Here is a 23,757-nt window from a genome sequence, read left to right on the forward strand (position 1 = left end):
AAAATTAACATAAGTATTGTTAATACATGTCTAGAGTTTTTTTATCATAAAATAGCAGTAAATATCTTAATTAAGTAATGAAGGAGATCTAAAGAGACTCCAAATGATACAAAACAAAGCGATGAGGATAATATTAAGATGTGGGATACGAACAAATGTTAAGAAAATGATTCAACTTCTAGATATCATAAAAATTGATCAAATAATCAAATTCAATGTTGCCAATGAAATAAACAAAATTATTAAAGGAATAGTTCCGAGATATTTTCAAAATAAACTAAAAAATTATGAGTTCTTTCATAACTATGCAACAAGAGGATCTAAAAATATAAGACTGGAAAAGAAATCAAAAGCAATGTCCCAGAACTGCCTTATGTACAAGGGAATAAAACTATTTGAAGAAATGCCAGAAAGCATAAAAATGAAATTAATGTAAATATATTTAAAATTAAATGTAAAAAGTATATATGTGAAAAATATTAGGTAGTATATAGTGTAAATAGTGAATATAATTAATGAAAATGTACATATGAAACAGTTAATATTATAAATTAGGATATTAAGTGTATGATAGTGATAAATAATATTAGAATGAGTAGAGATGTAAATATTGGGTTGTAAATATATATTAGACTATGTTACATAGAACTAAATAAATAAATAATAAAAAAATAAAAAAAATAAATAGGTGGGTACATATTTTTTTTTAGCTCAGTTAATAGTCAGCTATCAGATTTTTAAAAAGCACTGAACTTTCTCAGTATATGGATTATTCATACCTGAGGACGCTGAATAGGTGTACTGGGAAATAGCACACGGCAAACATGATGACCACCGCCACTAACATCTTGGCTGCCTTCCTCCTCGTGCGAACCTGCGCCTCAGTACTAGAGTTGGCGTGGGCGGACATGGTACTGCGCCGGTTGTTTGTCACCCCTGTAAAAACAAATTAAATAAGATAATAAATATTAGATTCCTACAAGGCAACATTTATTTTTTATTTCGCGGGTCGTAGAGTGTAGTACTTAGAAGTTTTTAAATAACAATGCATAGAATTAAGAATAGTCCAGAAACCGCATAAGCACATCAAACAGTCTGCGACTAAATTACTTATAAATGAGTAGGTTTACGTTTTGACCCATTAGTTTCTTTGTAGAGTACGCAACTCCTGATATGAATTCAACTATGTCGTGTTGTGTCCTTTTAAAGTGTAGAAATACTGCCAGGATCTTAAAGAAACAGGATGCAATCACATTTCATGTGTAATTAGCAAATGAAGTGAATGTAACAAATGCATTACTAAAAAATATAATTATTTGTCCATCTGTCAGATTGTCGAAGAAACAAAATAGAAATTTCTTTGGTGTTGCCAGGGTAGTGAATTTGTTTACCCTACTTTGCTCATCTAATGAGAGAATGAATTAAAATTGGATCTCGGATTAAACAACTCTGTCGTGGACACTTGACCGACATTATATTCTAAACATCAAATATTATTTAATATGATATAAAAATATCTGTTTTATGTCAAATAAAATTTATTTCATATTTTAAGTTTAAAGTTCATTAATTCAATAACAAATGCGATCTCTCAGGCGAATGTGTGGTAAAACTATGTACGATAGATGCACAAATGTTGAGATCCGTACATTATGTAAGTCTGAGACAAGCATTATCGACAAAATCAAGAAAGGAGCTCTGCGCTGGTTTGGACATGTAGAACGAATGGACAGCGAGAGAACGGCTAAGAATATTTACAATGCGAATGTTGATGGATGCAGAAATAGAGGAAGACCGAGAAAGACATGGCATGACCAAATCCAACAAATACTTAAAGATGGACATGTCAAAAGTCGGAATAATCGGCGCGCGTGCATGAGAAGATGTATGAATGTAGAGGAAGCGAGATCTGTATGCAAAGATAGAGTGTTGTGGCGTTCTATCCTCTCTGCCTACCCTTACGGGGAAACGGCATGATGGTTTGTTTGTTTGTTATTTAATGACCCTTTATTTATCTACTCAGTTGTGTCAGTCAATATTTCCGCGTGCACAATAAAATTTTAGAGAAATTAACAAATTGCTTTTTTTTTTTACCTTACATTTGTGTTATGTTTTTTTTTTCCCCATAAAGCAAAATTACGCTGTGACCCCACGAATGCGCGCGGCGAAAGGAGGGCATAGTGGGGAAATTATTGGACACAGTCCGATGTATTTAAATTTGATGCTACGCCATCTGGACTATTCCTAATTCTATGTAACAATGTATTTTTTCTATTTTTGGAAAAATCTTTTTTATTTTTATCTCATATCCGCTCCTAAGTGGAGCATGTGCACATCACCAGACGCCTTCAGGAGACCCCATCGCCAGCCAGCGCATTTGCCACCTCCCACGTCTGTCCTCATCCCTTGATTCCGCCGAATAAAGCAGAAAGATTGTCATCGACGACGAGAGGCCGCAGGTGTAAAAAATAGGCATCACGGATTAATGTTATTTTGAGGCGCAGTACGTAACCGTACTAGGTCTACTAATTGTTTCATATACCGATATTCAGGACCTACCTGCTTATGGTTATGCCTGTTGGAAGGGCTATCGCTATGCTGAATAACATCGCTCTAGATATTGATCTGTTCCATGTATCCGAAGGGGTTTTCTACATTGGCATGAGTTTCTTTCATTTTTTTTTCTTTTTTATAATATGTACGTATTGAATATATGTTATATTTAAATAAATGAATTAAACAAAATTTAATTGAATAGAATTAAACTCAAAAAGGTCATTATAGGAGGTTGCTGCACCCGTTCTCGGATTTCAACGTTGTTTTTTAATATATTTTAATTGATCCATTATAACGTTATTTAATTAGTTAATTGTTTTTTAGTGTGATGTGTCATATTCATAACATTTTTCTTTACAAATATATAAAAAATATTTTTTAATGTGTCTTAGTTTTTTTAGTACTTCCATTCAATTTTTAAAAAAAATGTTTTTTTTTTTCCTAACACTTTTTTAATTATTCGTAAAAAGTTTGATTAACTGATTCATACAAATATATATACACCCCTGGCAACATAAATAGCAGAACCCGTAAAAAAAAAAGAACTTAGATTTTTTTTCCTGTTCCATTTTAACAAATTTTACAATTTTATGTTTAAACGTAAATCTTTATGTAAACTTTACATTAATGAAACAAACACTAATTTCGAAATTAAAAAAAAAAAAATTTGAGGGTTTTTCTACTTGAGACAAAAAACCTTGAAAACATAAATAAAAAACTTAATTGTTATGCTTTAAAGTCTTAAAACTGAAATATTGAATTTTCTAAACATTTATTTAGTAAATAAAACACCCTAAAGCATATTTAAAATTTAATTAAAACAACAAATATATATAAACACACCTCTAAACTTACTCTCATACAAATACACATAAACACACCCTTTTTTAATATGTATGATTCTCATTTAGACATTTCGCTGGTTTTTCTTTAAACCGTATTAAAAAAAATATTATTATATCATTGTTCACTGTTTGTTTCTTTAAAATAAATAAATAAATAATAAATATATAAACATCAATATTTTGTATGACCGCCTTTGACCTTTGCCACACTATGGTACATCAAAATTAAATCTGTTGCTTCTTGCTTTGAAATATAGTTATTTCTGCGTTACAAAATTGATTACCTAAATACAGTTATTTCAGAAGTATTTTGAATTTGTAAAATATCTATATAGTACTGTCAATCTCATAAAATATAGACATTAAATTTACGTCATGTTCAATTACTAAGGGTTTTAAAGGGTCGCGTCCTTCATTTATCAATTTCAACCCCAAATTGCTACAGAACCCTATCTTAATGGAAACTGGAAGGAAGAATGAAATGCTTAGAGTAAAATATAAGGATCGGAGTGTAAAATGCAAAGAGAAAAATGTTAAATGAAAATAAAAGTGTAAAATCTCACCAAAGAACGTATCTCTGAAGACAGACTATTCAAAAGATGTATTGGGTATTTTATTTTCACAACGTCATAATGATAAGAGCGAAGATTACGGGTTTAATTAATTAAATTTGAAAGGATTTCTTCAGGTTATTTAAAAATAATAAATGACCTGAATTTCATTAATATTCCCTTTTAAGGTTAAGAATTTAATTATTTTTCTATGAAAAAGATTAGTGTTTTTTTCTATTATTCGTTACTAGACTATAAAAGACAATATGTATTTATTTATTATAATACATACACAAAATTGAAATTTATACAAAGTTGCTTTGACTGCCTAACTAGGGTTATTTACCCTGTTCTAAGACAGTCAAAAAATATAAAAAACAGTAATCAATTTATAGAAACAGTTATAAAAATAGTGGACAAAGTGAAAAACAAAGTAAAAATGTAATAAAGACACAGTAAAAATATTGTTAAAACGTAGCAAAAACATAGTAAAAACAAAGTAATAAGTGTAGTGAAAACATAGTAAAAAACATAAAAATATGTAAATATGTACACAAATATGTATGTATAAAAATGCATGTATTAAAATATATAAATATGTGTTTCGTATTAACATCGCAACGTTTTTTAAATTGCATTTCCCGTGACATCAATATTTAAAATCGAGGAGTTTTCCTGACATTTGTAAAAAAAGCCTTGTACCCTTTAAAACACGCTAAACATGGTTAATCCGAAAATCTATCACAACACATAATTGTGACTAATAAGTGACTTTGTAAAGTAATCCATTTTAGCATTTATACATCATATTGATTTTTGACAAAACATCATTTAAAAAAAAAAATATATGTATGTTTTAAATATATATACATAGTATGCGTACAATTCTTCAGCAGGTTCTTATAAATAATGCTTTGATTGTTTCATACTAAACCTACAATAATAATAATTTTACTAAATGTTATTCAATATTTGCATATAACCACTTACCGATTTTCCTATGTCTACCGGTTTCGAGAAGTACCCGTCTCTTCGTCAGGACACCAATTAAACCAACATGCAAAACCCACTGTACACCTTCACAATAGTTGTTGCACAAAAATATAAAACCAACACGACATGCATTGTAATAAGCACATGCACTGATTGGGACAATCGTGGATTGATTAGATTATAAAAATATTATATGTTGTTTGAGAAATTGTCAACAGAAATAGGAAGAAAAATAGTGTCAACAACTATGGTAAAGGTGTATAGTGGGTTTTGCACGTTGGTTTTATTGGTGTCTTGACGAAGAGACGGGTACGTGGTTATATACAAATATTGAATAACATTAAGTAAACCACAAAGTTAATGCTCTAAATATTTATAATATAATAATAATAATTTGAAAAATATAACATATCCTACCATATTTTATATTTGGTTGAATTATTACAAATTAAAACTTTTATTTATACTAAAAAACTTTTTTCCTTTTGTAATAATATGAGCATACGTCTAACTCCTGTATTTAACGAACTGTTTTTAATATTGATTGGTAATATGTTACATATTTTAGGTATCCTTTTTCATATATTTTTTTATAAGTAAACCTTTATTTAATATAAAAACATACACAAAGAAATTAAAAAAGAACAATTTAGGTTGACCTTATCATAAAAAAGTCAGGCCCTTGTGTTTTGCTTCATTAATATAATAATGTGCTGTGCATGTCTTCATAATGTAAATTACTAATGAATTTGGAATTAAATAAAATAAATGGAGGTTCAAATCCCACTCTCCACAACTTGATTCTCATTTTTCCAGCGAAAGCAAGTTATTTATGACTTTTAGGAAACAATCTAAAAATTGAAATACATGGGAAAACTTAGGACTCGAGCTTTTGGATAAGAACTTAAATGTTTCTTTTAATAATAATAAAAATATATCTGTGAAAAATCTTTATGGATTTCACTTTAAAAACTGTCTTTTAAAAATATGTAATGAAGAGTGACGCTTTTAAAGTATTTCTCGTCAATTTTAATTTTAAGTCGATCATTTATTAAAAAATAAGTTTCTTTAGTCAAGAAATTTAAAAGGGCTCTAAGCCAACAAACACTCTTGATAATCTTAAAGGATTTTTGGGTTTTCGGAGAATTTGTGGCCGTGAAAACTAATACCGTAAGCTTTTCGCTTATAATTCCTTGACGCGTTTTCTAAGAGACTTCGCGCACTGACAAAGCATGTAATGTTTTATATTTTTATATGCGCAATTAAGGCAAACAATCTAAATATGTCCTCAATGTGTTACCCCCACCGTAGTGTCTAAGATAAAATAGATAAAATATCTGGATATAATAAAATCGACCAAAATATTAAATGGAAAAAAAATAGATTCAATGTGCAAAAGACTAAAAAAAATATTCCACATATTTTTAAAACTTGGAGGTATCTTATCGATGGATCAATTGAAGACAGTTTATTATGCTCTAGTACAGTCAATCATTCCATATGCAATAGTTGGATGGGGAGGGGCTTTTAATGCTCATCTTAAACCCTGAAATGTTCCACATTTTTTTATTAATATAAAAAATGTATTTATTTTTACATAAACGGCATAAATTACCTTTAGCATATATTGAACATAAATATGAAAAAAAAAATCATTTATAAAAACATAACTATAACAATAGTAACAAGTAGGTAAATACACATAAGCAACCAAAAATATTAACGAAATAAATACTTAAATATGAAAAAACAAAAAAAGGAAAAATATTTTTAAATATAAAGAAAAGTTTAAGAATAATATTGCGAGAGAAAAAAGAAATCAGACTCGTTTTATAACTATCAAGTCCAGAACCAAATATATCAGCGTTGTCCTCATACTGATTGCCATATCTATGGAGCCTTGGGATAGGCGAGTGCATGTGATAGTTGGTCTTAGAACTTGCAGAACAAAAATGAAATCTGTGGCGGGGATGTCGACCAGGTACATGGAAACACAGCAACTCTAGCAAATCAGGACAGTCAATTAGTGAATTGATCACTTTATAAAGTAATATAAAGTCAGTTAGGATTCTTCTATCAGAAAGTCTTAAAAGATTTGCTGAAGATAACAATTGATTCTAATTAAATAAAGCAGCTGGAATATGAAGTTTAAAGTTAAAGTATTTTAGAAATTTCTTCGGGAAGCGCTCGAGTGAATCAGAATGTACACGATAATGGGGCGACCAGACTGGAGAAATATATTCTAAACAACTTCTAACCAGGGAGCAATAAAGTGACTTGATTGGTGTGATATTTTTTGTTTTTTTAATAACCCTACAAATAAATAATACGATATAAACCATCCCTCTTCTTAACTACCGAACTGTTCAAGGAAATTAATGTTTTAAGAGTGGAAGCTATCTACGGAAAGTGTTGTATGCTCCAGGTGCATAAGGAGAGCCGCCCTTCGTACCGTATTACGGGAAGGTTAAGAACAGGGTGCCTCGCTCTACATAGAATTAAAACTACCACGGCCAAACATCATTATACTTAAATAAGACAGAAGCTTTTCAATAATTTACCATGAAATCTACGTCAAGAAATAAATTACGGAAAATGTATCGTTCTTATTTTTTTTTTAAGTGTTTAAATTTATTTATAGTATTATTTTGTTTTGTATTTTTTGTTTCTTTTTAGAATTATTTTGTAAACCTGCCAAACACAAGAACTCTTTTTTGGCAAGTTCAACCTTAAGTGTTCCATTTTTTTATTGTATGTATTGTTTTTTATGCTAATAAAGGTTTTTATTTTTTTTAAATATGTTAGTATAAACATATCAGAGTAATGGTCCGCTACCGGTTTAAAGAGATGCCCTTCTTTTTTTTGCATGGAATAATAGTAATAGTGTAACCGACAGTTTAAGTTTTCATTTATTTAACAATTAATATACATACACAATATATGTACATATAAGGTGGGGCATATTGCCTAAAGGCAACTTTTTCCTACCAACCCAAACCGTTCAGTTTGAGAAAATAACAAGTACATGGAATTAAAAACAAAGATCAACTAAAAAAATAAAAATCATAAAAATGAACACTATACTATGAAGAAAGGAGAGGGGACTGGAAGGAAAAAAAGAATAAAGGAACCACTTAAATATTTAGATAGTGACATTTCAATCTTGACTTAAATGTAAATAAATATGGGGCGACTCTAAAATAAGTTGGTAGATTTTTCTATAATTGAAAACCTTCTAGTGTAAAGGAGAGGCAATAAAATTAGAGCGATGAAAGAGTATGAAATGGGTTCTCTCGTTACTAGAACGAAGACATAGAACGAAGAGATCATCTCTATGTAGATGATTTACAACTATATCTTTATTGCAGACCTGAAAGCACCAGCGAAGCAAAAGAATCTATGTCTAATACACTAATTTGCGTGTCAACATGGAACAACATGGAACTTGGAATAACACAATTTTTTTTTTTAGAAAAAAAAAATAAATGCGTTCCTATGATTTACCCAAATACTTTATTTTGAGAGCCATTTTCAACGTGTTGTAAATAACTCACTATTGAAATATGGGAATCAAGTAAAGGTAGAGTGGGATTCGAACCAAGAACCCAGAGCCGTGAGTCCGAGACACTAGTCGCGGGACCACAACCCGATTCAATACATTAGATTAATATTTATTCTCCAAAGAAATTTGTTATTCGGGGAATGACCAGGGAAAACTTAGTTTTTTATGTAGTGTTGTAAGTGTGGAAAACTCTTTTTTTATAATCCGGATCAACAAACTGATCTGCAACCAACTTGTAATCACAGAGTTGTTTTACCGGCAGGACATAACTGAATTTAAGATATACTCCATTGCCTGACTGCGATTATGCTTTTTGGTACAATCCCCTTTAACATTCTCACTTGAATATTATAAATTTAAATAAACATTTCGTATCAACCATGTCGGGAATCGAACCCGAAACCTCTTACATGGTAGACAAACTCGCTGACAACTACACCATGAGGTCGAATGTGTTTTTATTATAGGATATCTTAAAGTCCCCGGAGAGATATTTTCAACAAAAGAAAATAGGGTTTTAAAAAATATATCGCATATAAATGCGATAGAGACGTCACAAGAGCAAAATTATTTATTATTGTTTTTATCTTCTTATTAGTTTTCATTATTTTATTATTAATTATAAATAATATGTACGCGTATGTATGTACATTATTGTATGCGTATATGTTCATGTGTGTATGTATGTGTATGTATGTATTTATGCATGTTCCTAAATGTTTATATTTGTATGTATGTATGTGTATGTTTGTATGTGCATGTATGTATGTATATGTATGTATGTTGTATGTGTACATAAATTTACATTTTTATTTATTTTTTCATTGTTTTATATTAACTTACTATTTCTTATTCTTCTCTTCCTTCCCTATTACCCCATCCGTTTCCCATACGTTTGTCTAAATCAAAATATTTTTTTCTATTCCTTTTTTTGCACCACAAAAAGCCAGGAGGCCCAATCACAGTGGTGAGTTGCATCACAGAAGACCCAGACTTGGGAAAAAATCACAGTTAATTTTTTGTTCTCCCCGGGAATCGAACCCGGAACCTTTCGTTTGTGAGTCAAGCGACATGACCACTTTACCACGGAGGCCGATTAGGCTTGTTTTTAATATTTTTGTTCCTATATGAAACCCGTAATTGTTCTTGTTATTTGTTGTTATTCTTTATGTATTGTTTATAACTATGTATTTATTTAATCATGTTTTTCTCTTACATGCTATAATTAATAATAAAAATAATGTGTCCTCACTGGGGTTACTCGTGCCAAAGACACTTAACAATATACTTTTTTGAAATGTTTTTACATTAGAGAATAAACAAAGAAGACTTACTTAATAAACAGAGACAATGAACAAAATATTCACAGTTTTAAAAACAACAACAAGGTATATATGTACATCTATATTATTTATATTACAAAACGCACAATAAAAATAACAAAAACCTAACATTAACTTGTGGAGCGGTTGATTTAATATCAGTTTGGGCGAATGAGACAATCCATTTTACTTTTATGGCCCTTTTAAACATTTTCTCGTGACTAATTGTTTAAATAGATAGTGGAAGTAGGTTATAGATTTAAATAGAATAATATTCAAAATCCCTTTGTCCGAAAGTGATATTAGTTTGTATTTGTTTAAGTTGTCTTTGTGTTGAGGATCTAGTGATTATATAATTTGTATGTGATGTATTGTAGGGGTTATGTCTTTTATTTGAGGAAGAGTAGTTTTTGAATCTGTAAGTGAGTATTGTTTTAGCGTATAATTATTTTGGTGTCATAAGTTGTGATTTGTGGAATATTTCTTCAGTAGACGTCTGTATCAGGACTCTGAGTATTATTTTAATTATGGATTTTTGTGCAACAAATACACTATTTAAGACTGTGTCACTCGCACCACCCCAACCGATTATACCGTACTTCAAAATTGATTGTCACAATGCAAAATACGTCTTTAAAAGTTCCTGTACATTAATTATATTTCGAATTGTTTTGAATATATATGTTAGTCTTTTAAGTTTGTTAGTAATATTTTCTATTTGTTGTTTCCGCTTTAAATTTATATCAATAATAACTTCTAAGTATTTGACTATGACTGTGTTGGTTTCAAAAATAAATAAATCAAAAATGGTACCCGAAGCATAAGACTGGCCATTAAAAAAATGTGAGCGCGCTAAATATTTCTCCTACGCTTTGCTCGGTTTCTGAGAGTCTAGCCGAATGAGTGTTTCTAAAAAAAAAAAAGTGAATCTAAGGTGCGCGTGGGAGCTTAATAAATCCAAGTTTTCCAAATATTATGGCATTAAATAACACGCACTTTTTAAGTTCAACTGCGAAGAACCAAGTGATCAAATACTGTAAATCTTGACGTCCTCTTTCCCCCCGAGATTTATATGACCGAGGGGTCCTTAATGTGACGGTCGTCACGATAACGTCATAAAACTCGTTTCTTAACCCGTGACGTCACTACTTGAATCACGTGATTCTTGGCAATTGGCGGTTCCCGAGTTTAATTCCCAGTAGGATCAAAGTACGTGCATTAACCTACGTGTTTTAGCAAATGTCTATTGTGAAACAGGAAATACATGTGTATGTTTGTGTGGCCGTCACAATGACCCCTCTGGAACGGTAAGTTGTAGCGACGTAAAATTTAGACACGTTATTCTGGATGCAATTTAAAGGTCAACCGTGATACACCGTAAATTTTTTGCAACCGAGAAAAAAAACTTTTTTGAGAAAGGAATATGGAAGTCTAAGCATTTACAGAGTTTATGACATGTCATTGGCTGGTTTAAGTGGCGACTTTACACAGTGTGTAACATTCATCATTCTGCCTCTGTTTAAACATCTACATTTCCTCAACTCTTGGCAAAATGGTGAATGTTTCACAGTGTGTAAAGTGGTCCCTTAAACCAGCAAATGACAGGTCACAAGCCCTGTAAAAAATGCCTCGACTTCCATATTCCCTCTCAAAAATGTTTTTCTTATCGGTTGCAACAAATAAAGATGTCAATAGCTCCCAAGGAGAAAATCCAGCCTGTTTACAAACATTTGGACGTAATGGAAATTGAATATTCTATTTTTGTCTTTGTTTTAATTAAAACATTTTATTTTGTACTTACTTTTATTTTAATGAAGGTTCATTAAACCGTATATCGGATATCGTTGGCCTCGTAGTGTAATGGTCAGCGCGTTTGCGTACCATGCAAGAAGTCTCGGGTTCGATTTCCGACATGGTTGATACGAAATATTTATTCAAAAGGGTGTTTTTACACCAGAATATTTCATACCTGAAGTGTAAGATCGATCATATTACCCTAATGTAACGAAAATGAACAAGATACGCTGCGATTGGTGTACCAATGCAGTGCCCTATGTACCATTATGTGCGGAAGAGAAATGATGATGATATTTTTTTTATTTATTTTTATTTTTAATTATTTATTAATACAAATAGCTAAATATATTAAAAAAAAACAATAATAACGTATCCCAAACTCTATGAGGCCAAGGGCCTTGTGTTAAGTTGGGAAAGAACATAATGGAAAGCGGAAGCACATACATAATTAAATAATAAACATACATATTTATTTTGAATTGAATCGGCATTCACTTCGTAACACTTTATTATAAATTATTATGAAAATAAAACTTTGTTATTAGTGTTACACAATTTTATTATTTTACAAGAACACTACTTTAGTTTCGTTAGAGCATTCCTCCCATCGACGGGTGATAAAACTGAGTTTTCTATCGCCCGTCGATGGGAGGAGTGCTCTCCCGAAACTATAGTAGTGTTTTTGTGAAATAATAAAATAGTTTAACACTAATAACAAAGTTTTGTTTTCATAATAATTTATACATATTTATAATATATCAAAGGGCACCTGGACAACACGCTTAATAGTATATATATATATATATATAAATCTATGCAATATTTCGCTGCAGTCTTCTGGATTGGTCTCTTTCCTTAGACAAAATCCAGACTTGTATGTCCCTCCTGAAAATGGCCTTCGTGTTGATGAAAAAAATGAATAAGAATAAATAATAAAATAATGAATAATAAAAAATAAAAAAATAAGAACGATAGAGGACAGATGTGAATAGTTAGTAAAACAGACTAGCAGATGAAATACATATTTATTTCGTATAACGCAAAAAGGGACATTAAAATTATTTTTTATAATATGTTTAAAGAGTCAATTTTTTTATTTAATAATTTATATAAAAATATGTATAAATTAGATAAGTGCTTCTATTTTCAAGGGCTGTAGGCGGAAAGCGTTTCATTATGTTCGTAATCTAGGTCTAATAGATGTTCTAAATCAATTTCACCACCAGTCTTAATTACTCGATATCATTTAGGAGAAAAACAATACTTTTTTGTTATTTGTAGCACACTCTAGCTTAAATAGTACATTTTATTGGTATTTCAAAAAATTGTCTTATATTATCGTTTAAATAAATAAGCTTCAATAACTACATATTGGTGGCCTCCATGGTGTAGTGGTCAAGATGCTTGACTCACGCACGGAAGGTTCCGGGTTCGATTCCCGGTGAGAACACAAAAAATTATAAATGTGATTTTTCTCAAGCCTGGTTGTTCTGTAATGTAATTCACCACTGTAATTGGGCCTCCTGGCCTGTTGTGGTGCAAAAAAAATGAAATTAAAAAAAAAGAAATATCGTCGCTTTAGTTCGTTTTTGTCCAACGTACAATTTTTAACAAAATTGAGTGTACTGGAGTTCTGAGAAAGCCTTTATTTATAAAATTCAAATAAAAATCCACTTTTTAAAAAAAAATTAAGGGGTTTTTTGACGAGTTTTGTCTTATGTTGTGGTCATTATTTATCTTTGTTTTATAAAAAAAAACAGTAAAGTTCTATTTCTGCAGATTTGTATTTTGGTCTGTTAGACAAAAACGAACTGAAGTGACGTTATGTAGTTATATCTTTCAGCAAATAATAAATATTTCTGCTACCAGAAGATTGTAATGATATCTGGGATGTATGGAGTACCGTACATTCACGGAGACTAGACTACAGCGCGCTGTGCACGTGCAAACCACGAATCCACTGCGTGATATTGCATGATCAGCCTATTTTACACCGCAGCAAAAATCAACACGGCATGATAAAATACAATACCTGTAGCTCAATCACATATAACTATCGACGAGCTTAAAAACATGCTAATCATTTGAGCGATCACAATGAACAATAATTTGATTCGATTTCCCGATAAGAACACAAAAATTAAATGTGAATTTTCTCAAACCTGGGTGTTCTGTGATGTAATTCACCACTTTAATTGAGTTTTCGAGCATGTTGTGGTGCAAAAAATATATTTAATAATAATGAACATGCTTTAGTTTTTGCAGTCATAAGTTAACGCGTGTGTAATCTCTAAGTCAACGCTCGGGATGGTTTGATTTTTGTTTACCTCGTACAAAAATACAGTTCATTGGCAAAAAATTGGCGTTTACTATGAAAAAAAATACAATATATTGCTAATATTCAAAGCATTAACTTTGTGGTCCAACATTTTAATATTATGTTAATAAAATTTGTATAAAACCACTCACCGACTTATCTGTCTACCGGTTTCGAGACGTAACCCGTCTCTTCGTCAGGACAACAACACTACTTTGAAAAATAATGTCGCATTAATTAATAATCAAGTAACTTTCCAATATAGTCCATTATTCGATATTTCATTGTAATGGTCACCCTACCCCCCCCCTCCCTTTTTCCTCCCTTTCCGATTGTTAATCCTTTTGAAATATTAGCTTCATAAGTCATTAACCCTCGGTGGTGGCGTAGTGAAGCATGTGTCTAACCTGCATGTCGATTTTATATTTTTGCAAATCTACTATGGTGAAGGTGTGTAGTGGTATTTGCATGTTGGTGTAGTGTTGTTGTCCTGACGAAGAGACGGGTTACGTCTCGAAACCGGTAGACAGATAAGTCGGTGAGTGGTTTTATACAAATTTTATTAACATAATATTACAATATATTGCATTAGCAAAAAAGTAAGGAGTATCTGATACAAAATTCTTTTCTTGACATTTGGCTTGCCAACCACCGTCTAAATTCAATAAATAGCGTGATGAATAATAAATAAATAAAAATAGCAGTTTTGGAATATTTTCCATATTTACTCCGAAATTCAAATACGTGGTTGCGCATCAGGATTATACGTCGCAAAACGTAAATATTTTGACATTTAATATTAGGTGTTCACTGATGTTCTATTGTAATCGCGAGTACGATAAACAACAATGGTGGGAAATTGTTATGACGTAGTTGATCAGCACGTCGATAGTCATTTGTGATTGAGCTACTGAGCCCCAGAACCCCCGAACTCTTATCCTACATTCCTCATCATTTAACATGTACAACAAAATACAATTTTTGACGTTAAATTAAGACACAGCATTTAAAATGTTAATTTTAGAGCAATTGTGATTTATAAATCAAACAGTTTGCCATCCATAAGAACCCCCTCCGAATGGTTAGTCGTTAAATGTTCGTAGACTGGACTCCACTCCATCAATTTTCATCTACAAATATTACGACATACTCAAAATACTGTTAGATAGTAATTCTATTTGATTTTATATTACATGTAGGTCTTATAAACAAGTTGTAAAGATCTGTCTTAGGATTGTCAGAAATATATTGAAATAGTTTGGCCTTTGAACTTTAAAAGGTCGTACCTTTTTTTCAGTACTTTTCTTTTTAGGCAGTGTCATTTCTTATATGAAAAAGTAACACAGAAATGTAGAACGACAGTAACTTTCTAAACACTTTGTAGTCTAATCTAGTAATCATTTTTGAAAAAAAATATGTATAATTACTTTTTAAATTTAAATAGATTTTTTTTTTTTTTTTAACACTTTATATACACATACAATAAATATACATATAAGGGCGGGCATATTGCCTTAAGGCAATTTCTTCCTACCTACCCAAACCGTTAATTTAGAGAAAATTATAAATACATGTACATATTAAATCTTACAATTTTATACAAAAATTAAAAACAAAGATTAACAAAATAAAAATATATATTTTAAAAAAATTATCACTTTACTATGAAAAAAGGAAAGGGGATGGGAAGGGAAGAAGAAGAATAAGGGAACAATTTAAATATTTAGATAGTTAGTGACATTTCAATCTTAACTTAAATGTAAAAGAATAATTCTACTCTTAATTAACGTATAACTTCAGTTAATAATACAGTTTATATGAAACCGAAAGAGTGCTCAAATGCTCAGAATAATAATGCGCCAAGCTATAGAGAAGCCCGAACGTAAAAAAAAACATTCTATGACTATTGGGTATGAAAGTTAGCTACAGTTTGCATCAAAATAATAGCCCGCACTCAGGTCAAAACTTGCAAAATGGATATCAATTTGCATTGTAAATACTCTTAATATGTACTATAATTTGCCTATATTTATTTGATAAAACTGAAAATACCCGTGTGTGTTTATTTTTTTATTTATTTATTAATTTTATCTACAATAAACTAATGTTAAATTTATTGAGACATAAATCCCAACTCCACGGAACCAAAGTCCTGTGTTGAGTTTGTTTATTTGTTCATCACAACTTCAAAACGGCGAGTCGTAGCGGCCTGAAATTTGGACATGTCATTTTAGATGCAATTTTAAGGTTAACGTTGCTATTTTCGAGTAAAATTTTAATCGACCTCTACTCGATAAAGACTCAAACTTTATATGGATGCCGAGTGCGGCCCCGAAATATTGCCCGTAATTAACTGTCATTATCAACGGTAAAATACTTTAATTCACAAATTTATCCCCTAAATTGAGAAAAGATAGTATTTGAAGTAAATATGTTGAAATAAGTTTGAAGAAACATTATACACGTGTCGGTATAATAAATGGCTAAAATCAATGTAAATCATAGAAAAATATTCTAAATCAATTACCTATGAAAACTGACTCTTTTAACACCTTTGACGTTCCTATTGTCGTAACCAAACATACTGCACTTCACCATTGTCGATTTTCGTTTATTATAACGTAAATATCCGAGTGATTTATAAACAAAGCCAAGCACAGCGACAAAAGCATCCGATAGAACCGTAAGGCGTATGCTGTCAAACAAAACAAAATGGCCGCCAATTTGTTGTTAACCAACATCACTTGCGTTCTATGAAACAAAGTGATAGGGCTTTTCTATAGGTTGACGCATTATTACTCCAAGGCTCGAATAAATATTTTTAAAAAATTGTACGCAATTGGTTTTTGACATTTATTTTGTCAGTATCCTTATATTGTTAAATAGTATAACCACGTATTTAATTGGGTAAAATTACAACACATATTTAATTTGACGACTGTTAACAGAACACGACTGTTCCTTTGATTCTTACAAACAATAAATATTAACATTAGAATTAATAGTCCAGAAACCGCATACGCACATCAAACAGAAGGCGACTCAACTACTCATAAATGAGTAGGTTTACGTTTTGACCCAAAAGTTTTTTTGTAGACGTCGCTCAGTACGCAACTCCTGATTCGAATCTAAACAAACCATGTCATGTTGTGTCATTTTAATGTGTAGAAATACTGCTAGGATCTAAAAAAAACATGATGCAATCACATTTCATGTGTAATTATCAAATGAATGTGTTTGTCACAAATGCATTACTTTAAAATTAAATTATTATTTTATCTGTCAGATTGTCGAAGAAACAAAATGGAAATTTCGTAAGTGTTGCCAGGGTAGTAAAATTTTTTACCCTACTTTGCTCATATAATAAGAGAAATAATGAAAATTGAACCTCGAATTAAACAACGCCGCGGTGGGCATTTGGCCGACATTATCTTTAAAACATAAAATATTATTTAATATGATATAAAAATATCTGTTTTATGTAAAAAAAAATGTTTTGTATTTTAAGTTCAAAGTACATTAATTCAGTTACTCTTATTATATAACCCTTTACTTATCTTCTCTGTTGTGTCAATCAATATTCCCGAGTGCAAAATAAAATTTTATAAAAATTAACAAATGTTTTTTTTTGTTATGGTTATAATCTTCGCGATCTGGCAACATTACTCGGTGACTTCAAGTGTGCGCGCGGCAAAAGTGTGTCTAAGTAGGGAATTATTGGACACAGTCCGATGTACTCAAATATGATTCTACGCTCCTTCTGGACTATTCTTAATTCTATGGTATTAACAATAAATACATCATCTGATAACATGTCTTTTGTTCAGTGTTTTTTTTTGTTTTGCCTACCATTTTTAAAAAGAATACTAGGGTTAGAGGGTATGTAACCATCTCCTTGATTCGTGCTAAATCACATTTAAGTTTAAAAATCGATTTCGCAATCTCTGATTATCGCGAAAAAAATGTAAATCTAATTTAAATCGGCGCTCAAGTTAACAAGAGGTATTTCCTTTGTTTAAAGCATTTAAAAATGGCGTCGTTTGTGTTATCGTTTTGACAGTCCTGCTCATATTTTTACAGCGTTGCAAACAGTTTATAATCGAATCCAAGATTATATGTTAAATTAAGTTGGTATCGAACGAATTAAATACAATGAAACTCGGCATTAGCTTGAATGGAAAAAAAGTTAAAAAGGAAACGTTAGCTCCGCAAGATTTAACCTAACCGAGTTCTATTTCGAGTTTTGAAAAATGACAACCGTCAGTTATCAACCAATAATATTAATTAATAATATTAACATGGATTAATATTGAATTATTGTTGATAATTTAAATATAATTTCTGTGGACGAAATAAAATATCTCGGGGTTTACTTGGATAGATATTTGAATTTCCAAACACATTCTCAATATGTAAAAAAAAAAATCATTTATCACGAAATGTAATATATATAAAGAGTAGTGTTCTTGTATATATAAAACAAACATAAGTCAAAACATAAATAACTGTTCTTCCATTTTTTATGTAATTAAGGAGAAGTTAAAAATATACAAATTCTTCAAAATAAGGCGACGAGGATTATACTGAACAGAAATGTCTATTCTAATGTCGAAATAATGCACAAAGAAATTGGCTTGCACACAGTAAAGCAGCAAATAAAATAAAATTGAGATATTTGAATGCATAAAATATATAGGAGATGAAAAAAATTAAAAAATACTTAAATTCAACAAACAATGTCATACATATTATGTAACAAGGGATAAAATTTTAAAACAAAATTCATTTATGGGAAGATTGCGAAATGTATTAGATGTAAAAAGTAGTGTTCCTATATATAAAACAATCATATGTCCACACATAAATTACTGTTCTTCTGTTCTTTTTTTATGTAATGATGGAGAAATTTAAAAAATACAAATTCTTCAAAATAAGGCGATGAGGATTATACACAAAAGAAATATCTATCCGAATGTAGAAAAGATGCACAAATAAATTGGCTTGCTCACAGTAAAGCAGCAAATTAAATATAATGTAGCAATGTTTATACATAAAATAATTGGTAGGATGAATTGAATAAAAACAAAAATAAAATTTAACCAACAATGTCATACATATGAAACAAGGGATAAAAATAAGATAAGATTACCCACGAGGAGAAAAACAGAATCTCAAAACTCATTGTACAGGGGATTGAAGCTGTACAATGAGTTACCTGAAGAAATAAAGGAGATTGAAAAGATCGAAATATTTCAAATTAATTTGAAGAAATACGTTATCGAGAATTTATGATAAAAATATTGTAATATTATTAAAAGTTTTTATTAGTTCTTAAGATGTTTTGAACTAACTGAATAATACATAACATAAATAAAATAAATAAATTTCAGGTAAAATTTATTCCTTTCTTATGCATACATATATATTTAGCTAATATAAACTAAACTTAAGAAAAACTATGGTTATTAGTATTTTTATTCGATAAATTGGAAAAGTATAATTTAAATTTTTCACATTCTTGCTGAGTACTTTAGAGGGTAAAACATGGGAGTCCACCTTATGGCATTTTTAAGTTGAAAATGCAGAAATTATCGCAATCAGCTATTATATACGCGAATAACACAGTAGTCCACTTTCGTCATATTAATGTTTTTTAAAGTTAAAATAAAAAAAAAAGGTTAACTTTGTTTTGATGCAAAAACATCAGTTGTCCCAAATACGTTTTTTTAAATACGTATTTAAAAAAATAATATATCATTTCATATTGTTTTGAGTAAAAATTTATTTTGCTATAACTCATTATTTCTTATACAAATTAATTTTTATATGTAGGTATAAGTTTTGTTTAGCTCTTTTTACAGGTGTATTTTTTTAATCGTTTTAAAACATGTTAATTATTGGTTTACAATTTTTTTCTCTATCCGTTTACAATTTTAATAAAAATAAAACTCAACGTTTTTCTTACTGGTAGATTGATTTGTTTAAATTTTTAACAATATTTATGTACATCATATCATATTTATTTTCTTACTAATTATATGTAGGAATATGTATTTGAATGAACCAAATGCTATATTTTATTTCTTACTTTATATATTTTATCTATAAACCATACTTGTAAAAGCCCCCCGGGCTTTTATACGAATTAAAAAAATAAACAGTTTTAGTTATTTTTAGATAAAAAACCATCTCATTTGTTCTTAAAAGATTATTTTTTAGATATGGTACAATCGCAAAATCTTGTTTTTTTGACATTTTGTTAAATATCACTTCCATGGTTTCCTTTAAGGTATTATTATTATTAAGTTGGATAATTTATATAGCGCCATTTTTGTGAAAATCACATCAAGTTGTTGTACAATAAATAAATATCTCAGCACGTCTTGCAGCTAGAGAGCGCATAGACTATTGGGATCTAGTTCCTCATTTCTAATTATGATAAATTTAAATTGTAATAGATAGGAGCTAGATTACAGAACGTCTTGCAGCTACAGAGCGCATGGACGTTAAGTAATCTAGCCCCTATTTAAAATGAATTTTAATTTAATAGTGAAGTTTAGTATTTGAATGAAATGATATAATTCAATAAAAAAACTCCGTTTTAGAAAAAGCAGTTAGATTATAACAAGTTTTGCAGCTGCTGAGCGCATAGGCAGTTGAAATTCGAGACCCCATTTACAAAATTTAAGTATTTTATGGTTGGTAACATTAAAATATTGAAGCAAGATTACCAATCGTCTAATAAAGGATAAATGAATTTACAATTGAAATATGGGCTACATAAAAGCCATATAGACTTGAATTTGCCGTGTGCAGCCACAATTGAGCACGTGAAATAGAAAAAGATCCTAGACAAGTATTTGTTAAGTAAGAACCCTGAAAAGTAAAGATGAAATTATAGAAGAAGAAGAACGAAAGAAACGTTATGTTTGAAGTGACTTAAAAGAGGTGTTACTTACATTTGGGTGGACTTGCAGAAGTATATTTCTGAGACTCGCAGTGACCAGGTATGTTGTTTGACTTCCACAGGACCCTGACTATTTGGCAGTAGGCAATAGTCATCAGTAGAAGTGGTAATCTGGAATCAAAAAAGGAAAGATAATTTATTGCAGAAAACATGGGTCAAAAAATATTTTAAGTTTCTTCTAAAGACAAATAAAAGTACCTTAACAAACACCTATCCTTACAATTGAACGTAGTTATGCAGAAAACAGCCAGCCATAGAAGAGTAAAACTGAGATAATAGGACTTTTGTGAGAAGAGTAAATAATCAAATCTACACAACAGTTGGAATGTTTTTGAACAAACGATAAACAATTTAAACATTAAAATATGACAACAGAGATGAAAAATATTTAAAAGAAGGTAATATAGAAGTATAGGCATCTACAGGGCTTATGCCCTGTCGATGGCTGGTTTAAGTGGCCACTTACACACTGTGTAACATTCATTATTCTGCCTATATTTGAACATCTATATTCCTTCAATTCTTTCATCTGTTGATGTTATCTTATGTGAAAATTATCTTTTTGGATTCAAAATGGGTGGGAATAGGACAAAACTGTTCCATCGATTTTTTTATTACTCAGAGAATTTAGGTTCCGTGTCAGTACGGAAGCGACGCTAGTTTTTATTGTTAAAATATTACCAAACATCCTTTTTACCCACATCAACTGTTCACTTCCCACCTCAGTATCTATTGATCATCCGCCACATTAAGACCTCGTGTAGTGAATCACGCGTTTATTGTGTTGAACGTGTGCCGCATCATAGACTTTGTTTCCGCCAACCACCAGTGTTCAGTTCCAGATAGTGAGCTTGTCCTAGTGTTGGTGCCGCTTGTAATTGACCAGTCAGACCACCGTAATTCCATCAAGAACGAACCAGATTAGTAGCATCCATTCCTAATCCATCTCATTTGTTGAGGTTGTCACCTAATATTAAATTTAAAATACAGTCCACTTTATCGCATAAGCCCTAGGGCTTCGCCCCCGCTATTTCTCGCCCCGCACCCGCGTGGGAATTCGTTTTCCCACAAGTGTTGTGTTCATATTGCCGTGTGAAGGACGTAAAGAAGACAAACAAGAAGACAAGTTGAGTGATTTTATTCCGATACAAATGGCAACTTTACTTAATTAAAAAAATATATAACGACTATTTAGTTTTGTGATTGTTTCGTTGCGACTTACCGAAAATCAAAGTGACTTATTTAATTTTATGTCGTTTTGCGAATAAAAAAAAACATGTGTTGGGCGACCTGATCTGACAAAATGAAAATTATGATATTATCTTATTTATCAAAGTGCATTTGTTTTTTTTTCAATCTAATAATAATTGAATAATAAATGTCTTTTTTTCACAAATTCATAGCTGCATGCTTTTGGTATCATTTATAACTCGAAATTCGGTGCTTACTTTGAAACATATTAAACAATCGACGAAAGAATATGAAGGTGTCACAATTTACATTCTTCTTTTGCAGTTTCCCAAAAAGTTGTTTTGTTTAGTTAAGTCGTTTTTGTCCTAGAGGTGCGATATATATGATTTGTAATGTACGAGCAGGTTTGTTTCTAACGAACGTCTAATTAATGAATGTTTTTTTTACGAAACCACTTGTAATAATCCAACGATATGCATAGAATTCCTACCACGCCCTCAGTGAACTGATAAATTGGACAAAATATAAATTGACGTCCCCTCCAATGATGAGTTAGTTGACAACAGAGACTATATTTTCAGTTTTGCTAGACAATACCCAGAGGTTCTTATTTTGAATTTTCCTTGCCGAACTCAAGTTGTCAACGAAAAATGCGTCAAACTTGTTTCAGAGTCCGCAAATAAAGTAAGCGGGCAAAAAATGGAGATGGTTTTATTAGATAAACTTTTTTACCGAGATTAATGAAGCTTAAATTCGATAACAAATCTGCTTTGTAAGACAAATACAACATTTTATATTTTATATGATATAATACACTTAAATATTATATTTTAATTTATTTTATTTTTTAATTTATACTTTTACAATGTTTGTACTTTTTTTTGTAAACATAATAATGTCCCCTCACTGGGGTGTCCCGTGCCGAGGGAAACATTTTACAATAAGTTAAACATGCCTTAAATCGGTTATTTAACATATTAAATTTAATTGGAAAATTAAAACGTAATTAAACTAATATACCCAATTATCATCTCAAACATAATCTGCAATATAAACGAATTTTCGTTTATTTAATCATAAAAAATATGACAAATTCAAATATACTTGTAGGCCAAATTTCATAAACAGGACACAAAATTTTACCTATTTGGCTTGATCCACTCATCGATCCGTGCGCAACCCGCCTCTGCTATCCATTTCTTAATAGCAATTTTATATTGTAAGTACAACAAGTACTTAAGGACAAGAAGTATACAAATTGAAAAGTTGTTTGGTAAAAATTGTTTAAAAAAGTAGGTGATTTGGTTCAGCCGGGTATTGGGGGATTTGGCTCATAATAAAGGTTTCAGCTCCTTTACTTTACAAAAGTCAGCAGATGGAAGAGTTGAGGAAATGTGGATGTTTAAATATGGGTTGAATAGTAAATGTTACACAGTATCTAAAATGGCCGGTTAAACCATCTAATGACAGGTCATAAGCCCTGTAAATGCCTAGACTTCCATATTCTCCTCTCAATTATGTTTTCCTTCTCCGTTGCAATAAATTAAAAGTGTAATATGTAGGTAACTTCGTGATTGATAATGTAAGGACTATTTTTGTCCGTGTGGGCGGCTCTATAGCTGTAGCGCGTTATTATTTTAAGCCAACCCAACGCAT

The 23,757-nt window shown here is 30.6% G+C and overlaps 1 protein-coding gene across 1 annotated transcript in view; it reads right to left on the reverse strand.

The window, feature by feature from the left end:
- Positions 1-23,757, reverse strand: part of LOC148274183 (orexin receptor type 2-like) — a gene marked incomplete at its 5' end in the record, with an annotated part of 65,887 nt that overhangs the window by 23,240 nt on the left and 18,890 nt on the right. The window contains 2 exons of the mRNA XM_088237470.1: positions 780-936; positions 20,903-21,021. Of these exons, the coding sequence (XP_088093596.1) occupies positions 780-936; positions 20,903-21,021 (276 nt within the window). The remainder of the gene's footprint in view (positions 1-779; positions 937-20,902; positions 21,022-23,757) is intronic.

Source organism: Micrasema longulum, unplaced genomic scaffold (assembly GCF_059751315.1).
Source record: "Micrasema longulum isolate JH-2025_06_02 unplaced genomic scaffold, ASM5975131v1 h1tg001730l, whole genome shotgun sequence".
Taxonomy (NCBI): domain Eukaryota; kingdom Metazoa; phylum Arthropoda; class Insecta; order Trichoptera; family Brachycentridae; genus Micrasema; species Micrasema longulum.